Source organism: Phalaenopsis equestris, unplaced genomic scaffold, assembly GCF_001263595.1.
Source record: "Phalaenopsis equestris unplaced genomic scaffold, ASM126359v1 Scaffold000012, whole genome shotgun sequence".
NCBI classification, from domain to species: Eukaryota; Viridiplantae; Streptophyta; class Magnoliopsida; order Asparagales; family Orchidaceae; genus Phalaenopsis; species Phalaenopsis equestris.
Window position 1 is genome coordinate 17,505 of NW_018164454.1, and position 13,868 is coordinate 31,372.

General features: G+C 35.8%; 2 protein-coding genes across 2 annotated transcripts in view; both read right to left on the minus strand.

The window, feature by feature from the left end:
- Nucleotides 1–634: 634 nt before the first annotated feature.
- Nucleotides 635–8,757, minus strand: LOC110018335 (nucleolar protein 56-like). The gene is made up of 8 exons (XM_020715613.1): nucleotides 8,427–8,757; nucleotides 8,137–8,351; nucleotides 7,898–8,055; nucleotides 7,618–7,805; nucleotides 7,292–7,544; nucleotides 6,827–6,975; nucleotides 6,578–6,724; nucleotides 635–1,215 (listed from the first exon to the last, which is right to left on the minus strand). Exons 1-8 carry the CDS (start codon nucleotides 8,629–8,631, stop codon nucleotides 890–892), a joined length of 1,641 nt encoding a protein of 546 aa, XP_020571272.1. The 5' UTR covers nucleotides 8,632–8,757; the 3' UTR covers nucleotides 635–889.
- Nucleotides 8,758–13,064: 4,307 nt separating this feature from the next.
- LOC110018345 (exocyst complex component 5) overlaps nucleotides 13,065–13,868 on the minus strand; it is a 63,577-nt gene continuing 62,773 nt past the window's right edge. The window contains exons 24-25 of the mRNA XM_020715630.1: nucleotides 13,816–13,837; nucleotides 13,065–13,739 (exon numbers count right to left, since the gene is read on the minus strand). Of these exons, the coding sequence (XP_020571289.1) occupies nucleotides 13,664–13,739; nucleotides 13,816–13,837 (98 nt within the window). The 3' untranslated portion in view covers nucleotides 13,065–13,663. The remainder of the gene's footprint in view (nucleotides 13,740–13,815; nucleotides 13,838–13,868) is intronic.

Here is a 13,868-nt window from a genome sequence, read left to right on the forward strand (position 1 = left end):
TTACAATATGGTCGAGAAGCGTTAGAAGGAGCTTGATTGCTCATCACCGAATGGCCAAGCTCAAAGATCAAGTATGTCAAATAGAAGAGAGCACTGCCAAACTAAAGACCAGTGACGAGTATTATGACAACCACACTCGGCCAAAAAATGATTGAAATATTTTGAAGACGAGTTCATAGATGGAATATAATTTTGCCTGGCTATATTGGTAAAAGGGTATTATCTTGTCAGCTAAGTATAAAGAGATGACAAAATTTTTAGTTCTCACCTAAGAGTCGATCTTGAATGGAGAAAGAGAGTGATGATGAGCATAGTGTAACAAACGAACAATGCATATTTTGTCTTTTTCTTTTTCATATTATGGGATTTACATTAAGAAATTTTAAATTTTAAAGAGAGGAAATTTTTTCTCCTACATAATCCTTTTGGCATGCTTTTTATATAAAAAATCAAAACCCAAAAAGGTACACAATTAAATAATTGGTCACTATAATGATAAACTTTACGTGTTTCGAATTGGCAAAGTGTTGGACACCTGAAGTTTGAGCACAATTGAAAATATCCAACTAATATGCTACATATTTGAGCACAATTGAAAATACAGAAGCGCCAATGGCCATATAACAGATAACGATGAATCTAAAACGGTATTCACCATAGCTTTCATTTGAAATAAAAGGTTTGCAGACACTTAGTGGAACATAAAGCAAAAATTTCTACCAAAATGATACAACAATAAATTAAAATTAACTTAAAAGAGAACAAAAACAATGCCCAATCAACTATTTGGTTGCCAGCAATTTGAATATAAATTGAAAGGGCCGATCATCTGAAGTGTTTCAGAGATTCTCATAGATAACTGACTTCAAAGCTTTTCTCAAAACATATATCAATCCTCACCTTCATTTTTCCTCTTCTTCTTCTTCTTCATCTTGCCATCGGTGGCCATTTCTATATCACCAACATTTGCCGCTTCTCGGTTTTTCTTTTTCTTCTTGGCAGGTCCATTTTGATCAGTATCATGACCATTTCCCAGGTTCACCGCAACTGCAACGTCCACCTCCTCTACATCCTTTTGCTTCTTTTTCTTCTTCTTCTTCTTCTCAATTCCAGGCTCAAGCTTATCCTCTTCCATTGGTTCTAATTCCTGGACCTCTTTGGTTTTGTTCTTCTTTCTTTTCTTTGCAGAATGTTCTGCATCTTTATTTTCAACACCTTTTTTAAAGGCAAATTAAAAGTTAATGCACATGATAGGAAAAAAAAATGAATATATAAGAAAAAATAGGTCAAATTTTTTAAAATATATATATAGCAGTTCATCCACAGTGAACATTAGTCGTGGAACAAAGCAAATCAAATTAAGAACTGGAATATATCAACCAAAATACTGAATTAATTTTGGGGACTTGGATTGAGCACAAGAAGAAATTGAACGTGCCAAGTCTTTTTAACCAAATCAATTTTCTATCCGATTGTGAGAAAGCTGAAGATCAGAATGTAAAACAGCATCAACTGGCCTTTATTAATCAAATAAATATTTCCTTACACATATCTCCTCAGATTCTCGAGTGTTTCAACTTCTCACATGCTTTCCCCGTTCACTTTTAGCTCTCCTCCTTTATAGAGACGCTGAGAAGCTAACGTGCATGGTATGTGGATGGATGGTAGGAGGCGAGCTCCACGCCCTGATTGTTGCCTTGAAGTTACTATGAGGACCATGTGATTATGGCTCTGTTTACCACCTCTTATGCTGAGGAACCATGGTTTGGAGAGTCAGCTGGTCGGAAATGAGTCTGTGTCTGGATGGGGATATGGATTTGGTGAAAACGTCAGCTATCTGATTTGGGGACATGATGTGGTGTAGAGTAATCTCTACATGTTTAATATGGTCCCTGATGAAGTGGTAATCTACCTCGATGTGTTTAGTTCAGGCATAGAAAATAGAATTGTGTGCGAGGGCTATTGCGGATGTGTTATCAATGTAGAAGGATATGGATGGAAGTAAAGGGATGCGGGCGGAAGCTTGGTCTATAAGAGTTCTTGGAGAAGGTGGATTAGCCAGACAATGCCTGTTGTGACTGAAGGGCCATTGTTCTATATTCTGCTTCTGCAGACGATCAAACTACTGTTGGTTGTTTTTTTGCTAACCAAAGGACGAGATTTGGTCAGAGGAAGATGCAAAATCCAGTAATAGAGCATTTGTCTTCAGGATTGGTGGCCCAATTCGCATCTGTGTATGCTTGGAGTGTCAGGCCCCTTGATGCAATTGGTGCTCTGTGATATCCTGTTCCATTAACATATCATAGTACTCGTTTGAGGAGCTGGGTGTGGTGTGTGAGAGGTCGACGCACGTGTTCGCTGAGAAAGTTTACAGTGTAGGTGATGTTGGGTCTGGTTAAGGTGAGGTATTGGGGAGAACCTATGGTTTGGCAAAATGTTTCTGGGTCGTTACAAATGGGACTGTCGGGGTTGGTTTTGAGGGAGGAGGGTAGAGAGTGAGGACAAGCTTTGATTCAGCCGTTCAAGTTGCTTGTAGTATATCTAGTCAAAATTTGTTTGTTCAAGGAAGCAGTCGCTAGGTGTGTGATGGAATTGTTGTCCTAGGAATTGTGAAATGGTTGCTTGAGTTAAGTCGGTTGCCTAGTTTGTGGATGTGTTGCCTATGATGAGGATATTGTCAACGTAAAGGAGGAGAAATTGGTTATGTTCTGTTTGATATAGATGAAGAGGAAGTGATCTGCGGCGCTGACTATAAAGTGTTGATTATAACAATAGAGGAGGAATGTGGAGTACCATTGCATGGGGACAGATTTCAATTCATAAATAGCTTTGTGCAGGCGGCAAACAAAATCCGGGTTTGAAGGGTCTTTGAAACATGGTGGTTGAGACATGCATATTGAGTCTTCTAGCTTGCCATGAAGAAAGGCATTAGAAACATCAAGTTGTTGAACGTCCCACTTATTTGTTGTTGCAATAGCCAAGAGCATGTGTACGATAGGGAAATTGGCCACTGTGCTGAATGTTTGATCGTAATCGATGTTGGTTTTTTAGCACAGCCTTGTGCTACTAGTCGGGTCTTATATCTAGCAACTGTGCCATCAGTTGTTGTCTAGAATGTTCTGGCCTTTGGGTGATGGTACTAAAGTCCATGTGTCCTATTGTTGAAGGGCCAAAAATTTAGTGGACATTGCCTGGCGCCAGTGAGGCAGCTTACTGGCTAGGGAATAGAAAGTTGGATCTGGTGAGGATATGGTGTGGTTGAGGACGAGTATATGGTGTGGTTTGAGGGGTCCTATATGTTGTCGTGTGATCATGGGGTATTGTTTGGGTAGGGGGTGTTGAGGAAGGGAGGGTACTAATTGGGAAAATGTGGTGATGGGTTGCGGGTTTGATGAATGGGCTGGTGTGTTGGGGATAGCAGCTTAGCGGTTGATGGTTATAGAGGTAGAGTTGATGTGGGAACAAGGAGAGATGGTGGTGTGGGAAGCAACTGGTTTGGTTCTGGGGAGGAGGTGAGTTTGCTGAGAGGGAATGTTTTTTTTTATAAATGTGACATGCATGGATAGGATTATTTTGTTGGTGGTGGGGTCCCAATATTTGTATCCCTGGTGTTGGGAGTTGTAGCCAAGGGATATACATAGGGGTGATTTTGTGTTGGGTTTGGTTTGCATTTGTGGTTGTTGACATGGAAAACAGATGCAGCTAAAGGTACAGAGATGATCGTAGGGGGGATTTTATTTGTAGAGTATCTCATGTGGTGATTTGTTCTTGTTTGTTTTGGATTGTAGGATGTTGATGAGATGTATGGCAGTCAGAACTAAATCCATACAAAATGACAGAGGTATGTGGGTTGAATTGAGCAAAGTTTGACATTTTTCAGCAGGATGGTTTTGCTAGGGAGTACATGGGCATGAGAGTTGTTTGATTCCATGATTTGCATATATGGTTTTAGTTGGTTAGAGGTGTATTCACCTCTCCCATCACTGCGTTGAAGTGTTCAAGTAAATATTTGTGTAGGTGAATGAAGTGGTTGGTTGTCTCAGATTTTGTGTACATTGGAAAGATCCAACAGTAACGAGAATGAGAACCAATGAAAGAAACATAATATTTATATCCATTCATTGATTGAAGGGAAAAAAGGCCCCATACATCTGAATGAATAAGTTCTAGAGAGTCGTAAGAAGCATTGCTTGTAGAGAAAACTAATCTATGACTTTTGTTTTGGTGGCAGGTGGAGCATGGTGACTGAGAGGTGGGAATTCGAAGATTTGGTGAATCTTTGGATACTTGGTAGAGTACTTGATGGTGTGGTTGTCCTGGTCGTTGATGTATGTTGATTGGAGAGGGGGAGGTATGGTAGGCTTGAATTGTGTAGAAACCTTGCTGAGCTGGGCCAGTAAGTAGGTTCTTCTGTGTAGTTCGATTCTGTATATAGTAATTGTTAACAACAAAGGAGAGAATGCAATTGTTGTCTTGGGCTAGCTTTTAAACAGAGAGAAGGTTATAAGAGAGTTAAGGAAGATGCGAGACAGAGAGGAGAGGAGATTGATCTTACTAGTGGGAGTGGGAATGATGTTTGATCCCGTATGAGAGATGCTAGTGGCTTGAACATTGCCTATGGTGACATGTTCGACGCCTTGATAGGGATTGGGAAGCTGTAGATTTTCTACGTGAGGTGTGCAGCTGCACCTATGTCGAGAATCTAGATTTGTGGTGGGAAGTTGTTGGTGTTGTGAGGGCAATGTGATGAGAAGGTGGGTTTGGTTTGTATTGGAGGTTGGCTCGGTGCCAGCATTGTGAATGTTGAGTAGTCTGGTTTGAGGCATATTTGGCATGTGAAGTTTGTTTTTGTTTTGGTTGGGTTGATGTTTGTAGGGATTGCTTTGGTTGGGTTGGCATTGGTTGATGGGTTGGTTTTGGTTTTGTTGGTGTAGAGAGTTGTGGTGGGTTGTTGTTTCATGGTTCTGATGGGGTTTAATTTCGTGTGTATGGCTGTTATGAATCCTTGATATTGGGTGATAAGCCATTCAACGTGTAGAGGATGATATCCTCCGTGTCAGTTAGAGCTCCTGCAGTGACAATGTTATCGGCCATAGTTTTCGTGTTTGTTAAATATTGGGACATTGTGTTTCTCCCCTTTGTGATGTTGTGTAGGTTGTTTTTTAGCTAAAGGACTTTGGATCTGTTCAACCATTGGAATCTCCTTTCGAGTGTGGACCATATTTCATTTATGCTATGAAGGTTTAACACATATGGTAGGATTGATGTGGAGATGGTTGATAAGATTGCTACTATAAATTTTTTGATCGACCAGTTTCCATAATTTGAAATATGGATATTCTTCAGAGTTGTCCGAATCAGTGTGTATAAATAGAGAGGGAATAGGCATGTTCTCTGCAAGGAGTTCTTCGAACCCATTTGCTATAAACAATTAATGTATCTTAGTTTTCCATACCTGATAATTATCAAATTGCAAAGGTAATGTTGATATTGTTTTGATGTGAGACATCAGAAATTTAAGTGGTGCATGTTGATCTCCATCCTTGTTTAATGGCATGGTGGACTACTGGCTTGATCTAATGGTAGAGGAGCCTGGAGATTCCATGTTGTCAAGTTATTGCTCTTAACCATGTAAAACAGCGCAAAGACTACTCAAGTTGTCCTGTATTAATCAGGTAAGAATTTTCATACATTCATTTCCTCACATTCTCAAGTGTTACACCTTCTCACATACTTTCCCCCTAACCTTCTCTGCCCTAGCTCTCCATCCTTTATAGAGACGCTAGGGAGCTGATCTTCGTAGAGCTACAGTAGATATGGCGAGAAAACGAAGCGCGCGTGGTATGTGGATGGATCAGAGGAGGCGAGCTCCACACCCTGGTTGTTGCGTTGAGGTTATCTATGGGGACTATGTGAGCATGGCTCTGTTTGTAGATCAACCAAGCTCTCAATTGGCTGATTTCTTTTAAATATTAGCTATATATATTCCTCCAACTCTACAAAAGACTGATAACATAAGTCAATGGTTGTGTGGCTTGTTGATAATTTAATTGTGGCTTCTCTTCCAATAGGTATAAATTTGATTCCCGCACAGATCACTTTTTGCATTTTTTGATGGCTGGAAAATTAAAGATTCATGGATTGTTGACAACAGCTCAATCATTTTTAACTTTATATGTATAGCTTAGCCTCTTCGCTTCACCCATTGATATTAATCTCCTTCACACTCACATATTTCATAAATCTTGACTTTATGGAAAACAACTAAAGACGAAACAACTCATAATCAAACAAATAGGTTTGAGAAAGACTGAAATCATAAGCATTTGATTGACAAGCCAATCTTGAGCCAACTACTATTCGATCGATTCACTCTCAATTTGATACTAAATATACTCAAAATAGGCGCATTCTCGCTCCAAGTCAAATCAAGCCAATTTAGTACTATGCTATTATGCTAAATACTTAATGAAATGTGCTACCAAAATCAATAACTTCAAATAACTGTACTTGCACATTGAAGTGTAAAATAAATAAATATAATAATAAGAAAATCTAATAACTCATAAACACAAACCTTCTTCCTCATTTTGTTGTATTGTAGCTTCAATGGCAGCTTTCATGACATCAACATTCTTGCGAGGTGCAACTCCTTTATCATAGAAATCCAACCTCTCTTCAACCTGTTCTCGAAGTTTCTCTCCAAATATGGTGGTATTCATATCTGAAAAAAATTAAGAATGAGTGTCAAATAAGGCAAATGTTGTTTAAATATGCAAGAACCATAACAAAAATAAGGTTTTATATTCAATGAGGTTCTGCTTGCCTGAAAAACAGTCAATACGAGATGCAATTGAACATTTGTTTGCAAGATAACGAGCTAAACGTCCTTTGTTTCGAGCAGAAGCACGTCCAATAAAAGAAGAATGGAATATTAAACCATACTTTGGAGTATTTCCTTTAGTTTTCAATGCTCTAAAAGATCAAAAATGTTTCAACATATTAATGATGATCAGCAATACAAAATAGATAGTAACACTAAAAAGGCATTTGCAGTAACATCTGCTCTTTGTACTCAATATATGTCACAAGTAGCATATATACTACTACAAGAGGAACAAACTTATCAAAGATACATGATTAATCATGGAATGCATATAAATGACAGAGTTCAATGCATAAAATTTCATAACTGCAACATGAAAAAACTAGCCTTTCAACAAATTTAACACAAAACCATTTTCTTAACATTAGTTCTATAAAAAAAAGACTAAAATTTTCAAATAGTGACCTGAAAAGCGCTTTCTCAGCACCAAGTATCTGAAGAGTCGAAGAAGGGCACTTAGCTAAATTTGAGAGGCTTCCGGCATGAGAAATAAGTCTTGCTCCCACAATTTCACCAATTAAAGAAGTCAAATTTGGTGCAATGTCATTCATCTTTGTGATTAGATACTGATATAACTTATTCCTATATGCAGACAAATCCATAACCTTCTGTGCAAACTGCTGGACATTAATCAAATCAATTGGAGACAGGTCCTGTCCTGTAAATGCAGAATAAGTGGAGAATGAAGTCAGCGGTATTAAACACAAAATGAACATCTTTAATTTTTTTACCCATGGATGCTTTAGCAGCTTCTACAATGTTCTTCGCCTTCTCCTCATCACCAACAATATCAGCCAACTGCGGAACATGATCTTCCGATAAATTTGATTTGTCGTCAACAAACTTCGCAATTTTTGCATACAGATAGTTATCATTGACGATTTTAACGAGTTCTGGAAAATGCCATGAATACCACTCCCTAGAAAAACAATTATAGAAGTAAGAAAAACAAACCAGTAAAAACCAAAAACAATAAATTTCAAAGTACTGCGCCATCAAAAGCAAACAAACCTCACTCTCATTGAGAAAGTGTTGATATCTTTATCAAGGGTATCAAGAAGAAAAATTGCCTGAATGACCATATTATCGACCCTGTTGACATTGAACTTGACCTTTGCTCTGCTATAACTATGGCCCAAACCAAGTTGAGCTTTCTCCAGATCGTTTGGCTACAAAATAACACAGATAAGAAATTTTAAGCTAAAGTTACACTACCTTCAATTGGGAATCAATAGAAACCCCCAGCCCACCTTTAAATCCTTGATCAACCTATCAAAGTGCAACCGGACACCACGGAGAAGCTCCAAGACAAAATCGTTGCTCTGGCACGGAATCTTCGTCACCTCCAAGATCTGGGACCCGACCTTCGGCTCGGCGACTCCGAGGCTGAAGTTGGACTTCTTCCCTTCCTTACGTTTAGGGAGATTGAGCTCCAAAAAATTCCTCAACTCATCGGTCATAATTCCTGCATCATCAAATCATTGATCTCGAGAACTCGTAGATGAAAGGAGAAGCGCGGTTAAAGCTAAAAGCATAATACCTTCGGATACAGCGTTGCACTGGTTCAGAGCATCGAGTGCAGAGGAAAAAGGGCTGAAAGCTGCAAGCTTGACGACCTTGCCGAAGCGACTAAGGTCGAGAACCGAATCGCGTATAGCGTCGATGCTCTGGCCGATCTCGTCGAGGCCATGAGCGAGGAAGAGAGAGTAGCCAGAGGCAGATTCGAAAAGGAGGTAGAGTGCCATTCGCACGGAAAACAGACTCCTCTTTCTGTGTGTGCTAGGGTTTTACTTATATCGGGGTCGGGATTCGTCACCGCGGGGAGAAAATTCTGTGGGGAGGTTTAGGAGGAGAAGCATTGCTAGGGTTTTGGGAGGTAATTTGGCGGAACTTAATTAATTAATAGTTCTAATTTGTTTAATTTTATTAATTTCGGTCAAAATATTAAAAATATATATATTAATTTAAGATAATATTATAATAAATTGATAAATAAAATTAATATTTAGGAGAATTTTAATAAAAAAATCATGTAATATTAAACATTAAATACTATATTTAAATAGATGGTGTCTTAAATTTTTATATATTTTGAGTATATTTTGTATTAATTATTTTTTAAATGAGCTAGCTTTTGAGCTAACAAGTCGAGTTGAGATTGGCTTGAGCTTTGTTTGTTAGCTCATCAAGCTCAGTTCATGAGTCACTTATAAAGTAGAATTCGAGCTAGCTCATAAGTCGACTTTGATGAGTTACAACCCTAGGTTCACCCTTCAATTAGTGATTTGGCTTTGTTATAAGTAGTCTGAGTTGTGTATGCGAAATATAATGTAGTTGAGTATGGTGTAAAAATGGTTAGTTTAGATGCATCGATTTATGCAACAACAACAATAACAACAAGCCTTATCCCATTAAGTAGGGTCGGCTACATAAATCTTTTTTCTCTATTGCGTCCTATTGTGTCGTATTTTCTTTTATTTCTAATAAATCAAGATCATTTTTTATACAATATGCCCAAGTCTTTCTAGGTTTACCTTTTCCTTTCTTAACATATATCGAATATAAAACATCTACTGTCCTAATCCGAACATCTACTCTCCTAATCGGATCATCCAGATGGTCGATGTTTAATGAGACCAAACCATCTAAGATGTCTCTCTCTAATTTTTTTTTGTCACTGGCGTTGCACCATCCCTATCATGGATATATTCATTTCACATATTGTCTCTAAGTGTAAAACCACTCATCCACCTAAGCATTCTCATCTCGGCAACACTAAGCTTAGTTTTATGCTTCTCTTTTAAAGACCAACATTCAATGACATAGAGCATTGTAGGTCTCATCATCGTCTTATAAATATCTTTCAGTCAAAGCAGCACTTTTCTATCACATAATAGGCCCGAAGCATTCCTCCACTTCAACCAACCAACTTGAATTCTACTAATAACATCCCCATATACATCACTGTCACTTTAAACAATAGACCAAAGATATCTAAAGCATTCACACCTTTAAATAATTTGATCACCAATACTTACAACTCTATCACTAGAGGTACTACTACTAAAATTACATTTCACGTAACTAAAATTACATTTCACGTATTAAATTTTACTTCTACTCAAATGAAAGCCTTTAGATTCCAATATAGACCTCCATAACTCCAGTTTTTCCTAAGCTTTTTCTCTAGTCTTATCCACAATAAGGATATCATCAGTGAAAAGCATACACCAAGATACATCCTCCTGTAAATGTCCGATAAGAGCATCCAAAACATAAGCAAAAAGATACGAGCTAAAAGTCGATCCCTGATGTAATCCAACTGAAATAGGAAAATATTTGATCAATCGTCCTATTCAAACACAAGTACCAACTTAAGCGTACATATCTTTAATGACTTGAGTATAAGTTGTATCAATACTCTTCTTCTCTAGAACTCTCTGAATGATATCTCTTGGAATCTTATCTTAAATTTTGTTTAAATCAATAAAAATCATGTGTAGATCCTCCTTATTCTCTCCGAACTTCTTCATCAAACCTCTCAATAAATGTATAGCTTCCATAGTAGGCTTGCCCGACTTTAATCCAAATTTATTATGAGAAAATCTTTGCAATACGACTTAACCTATGTTGAATGACCCATCAACTTAATTCCTCTACAATTTGCACACTCTTGTGCATCACTTTTATTCCTAAAAATGAGGACCAAATACTCATCCTTCACTCGGGCAACTTTTTAGTTTTTAAAATAATATTAAAGAGTTTATTAAACCAAGAAACTCTCAAATCTCCTATATATTTTAACACTTCAAATTGGATATCATCAGATCCTATAGATTTTTCACCCTTGGTTTTCCTTAAAGCATCCTCAACTTCTTTTTTACTAGTGTGACGATAAAAATGAAATTTATTATTATTATTATTAATGATATTAAGATCACTAAGCTCGATTATATTTTCAGAATTTTCATTAAAAATTTTATCAAAACAACTCACCCACCTATGTTGAATATATTTTTTCTAAGAAAAGTAATTTTTTATTTTCATCTTTAATACACTTTACTTGAGTTAAATCTTTACTTTTCTTTTCTCTTTTTCTGGCTTGTTTATACATATATTTTGCATCCTCTTTAGCATCTAATATATTATAAAGATCACTAAAAACAGAATTTTTTGAATCACAGATTGTTTTCTTTGTCTCTGTACATGTCATTTTATATTTTTTTCCGGATATCTAAACATTTACATTTAAAACAAAATTTTTAACATCACTTCTTATATTTTATCATAAACTATTTTTATTTATAAAAACTTTTCTTTTGATTCTCCAAACACATCTTTTTTCACTTGCTTAATAGTGTTTGTTACTTTTTCTCACAAAGAATTTGTTTCTTCTTGAACATCCCAAATCTTGTAATTTTAAAGTTTACTCATAAAAGTAATTTTATTTGTGACTTTTAAGTACCCCATCTAATTCCAGGACAATGATTCCTAATATTCTTTATATTACAACTCATCATCTTAAAATTCAGAACTAATAATCGTTGTTGAGTACTTGAATCTTTTATTAGAATAACCTTACAGTCTTTACATTCTCGACAATCTCTTCTTCTCATAAGAAAATAATCAATTTGTGTTTTTTTAGATTCATTTTTATAAGTAATAACATGCTCATCTCTTTTCTTGAATAAAATATTAGCAATAATAATAACATACTCTAAAGCAAAATCTAATTTGTCTCTATCTTCTTCATTAATAACTCCAAAATCATAGCCACCATAAACATTTCAAAAATCTTTTACCACAGTACCGACATATCAATTTAAATCTCCTCCAATAAAAATTCTTCTTCGATAAAATCTTCTACCAAGCCACCTAAACGCAATATTTTTTCTTCAATTAGAGAGTTTTTTTGGATGTTTTATTTTCCAATATAAAGCTAAGATATATGAGAAAAATGTCAAAAGAGATTATTGCATTTAGGGAATCTCTAGCTCTGTACATAATTCTATTATTCTATAAAGTTCTTGCTAGGAATAAATTTGAGATGGCTTGAGAGTTTTAGATGGAACCATAAAAAGTGAATTGTTTATATTTATGTGCATTAATCAAACTCTATGGCTTTTAATAGCTTGTTGATATAAAAAGCATATGTTAGTGTTCAGTTGAAATAATATAAGTTAAAATCTATTTTATTTATAGTGAGCATAAGAAGCTCACCTAAGAAAAACGAAATTATAAACCTTCATAATACTATTCTACCATTTATGTCAAAAAAATAAGGGATGCAATTGATAAACTCTAGCAAGGAAAGTAGTACAATTATCCATAGTAATGTAAGTAGAAGCTCACCTAAGAAAAACGAAATTATAAACCTTTATAATAATATTCTACCATTTATGTCAAAAAATAAGGGATGTAATTGACAAACTCTAGCAAGGAAAGTAGTATGGTTATCCATAGTAATGTAAGAGTCAATTTTACAGGTAAGGTATAATAGCTTATCCCACTAAGGAATTTAGTAAAATCATTTTTGTAATATTTAAAATACAATGATTTTTTTTCAAAACAAGGCGCTCATCATTTAAGAATCAAGATCCTCCATTTTATATATTTTTTAAATCCTCAATACAATATATATATATATATATATGAGGAAAGAACATACAAAGACTACATTTTAACCATCATTTTTTGTTAACATCACAACCAATCCTAAAAAATTATTTTTCCATACACAACCTATTAACAAGAGATTCTAATTTTTTATGCCTTACATGACTTCATCCTCTATGAATGAGATTCTCTCATATGCATCATCAATTGATAAGATAGAATAATAAGACCTTAAAAGTTCAGTGGAAATAAGACTTTTTCCTTAATTAAATTCTTGTGAAGATTTAACTAGACAAAAAACCATAGCAATAAGGGTGCATTTATGGAAAATGCTTTGATAGTATGAAGGGAGAATACTCAAAAGATCAAGAAAATGAAGAGTCAAAGGATTAAGATGTTTTGTTTTTTTTAATCCTACTGGCTGCCATCTTCTTAGGCATGTAAAAAGGGTGTCATACAATAAATACCATCATAATAATGACACATAAAATTATTATAGCACCAAAGAATTGCAGCTAAATATTTTACGAACACCATTGTTAAGAGCTCCACACAAAAGTTATAATCAGCATTTTAATTATTCAATGTTTATTAAGGGAATTGTCACGACCACAACACGCAGTAGCTGATCGTCAATACAGTAATTGGGAGCAAATGGGAAGATCCAATCCAGAGTGGAGCACTTGAAACAATACTATTTACAAATCTAGCACTCTCTTTCATCCACTTTTCTAATTCTTACTCAGATATCAAAATTCAAGATAAAACCCATAATCAATTTTTTTTTTTTTCATTTTTATCAAATTCTCGATGATTTGATCGTGTCACGCATAAATGCATCGGTTCGGTAGTTTATGGAAATCATATGGGTGCTAGTTTTGTACATAGCAATGTTTCGAGTGCTATGTAATGGGTATTGGGATGCGATAACAGTGCTAAGATCAATTCACTCCTACCCAGTAAAAAGGGTAAAAAATAATGGGAAAAAAAAAGGTTTCAAATTGTGCCGGCTGGGATCAAGTGGAGTTTGTAGATATATTAGGCTAATAAGGAACTCAATTGAAGCTGTGGAATTTCCTTGTTCAAATATAAACTTTCGCAAATTGCAAGGAACAAATAAAGGCTGGCCTTGACTCAACCAAATTCGAACTGGTTGTCTGATTACGATTCGGATGCGATACTACTGATTCTAGAAGCAATCTTGGCAGTTCTGTAGTCATCTCTAAGTTGAACAAATCTGCAAGGGAAAAAATGATATTTTAAGCCATTGGTTTGGCCAGGAAAGAAATTTTATGAAAAAGGGAAGGGCGTGCCTTAATCCATCTTTTTGTATGCCTGGAGTTCCTTCAAACAGGGAAGCAAGGCT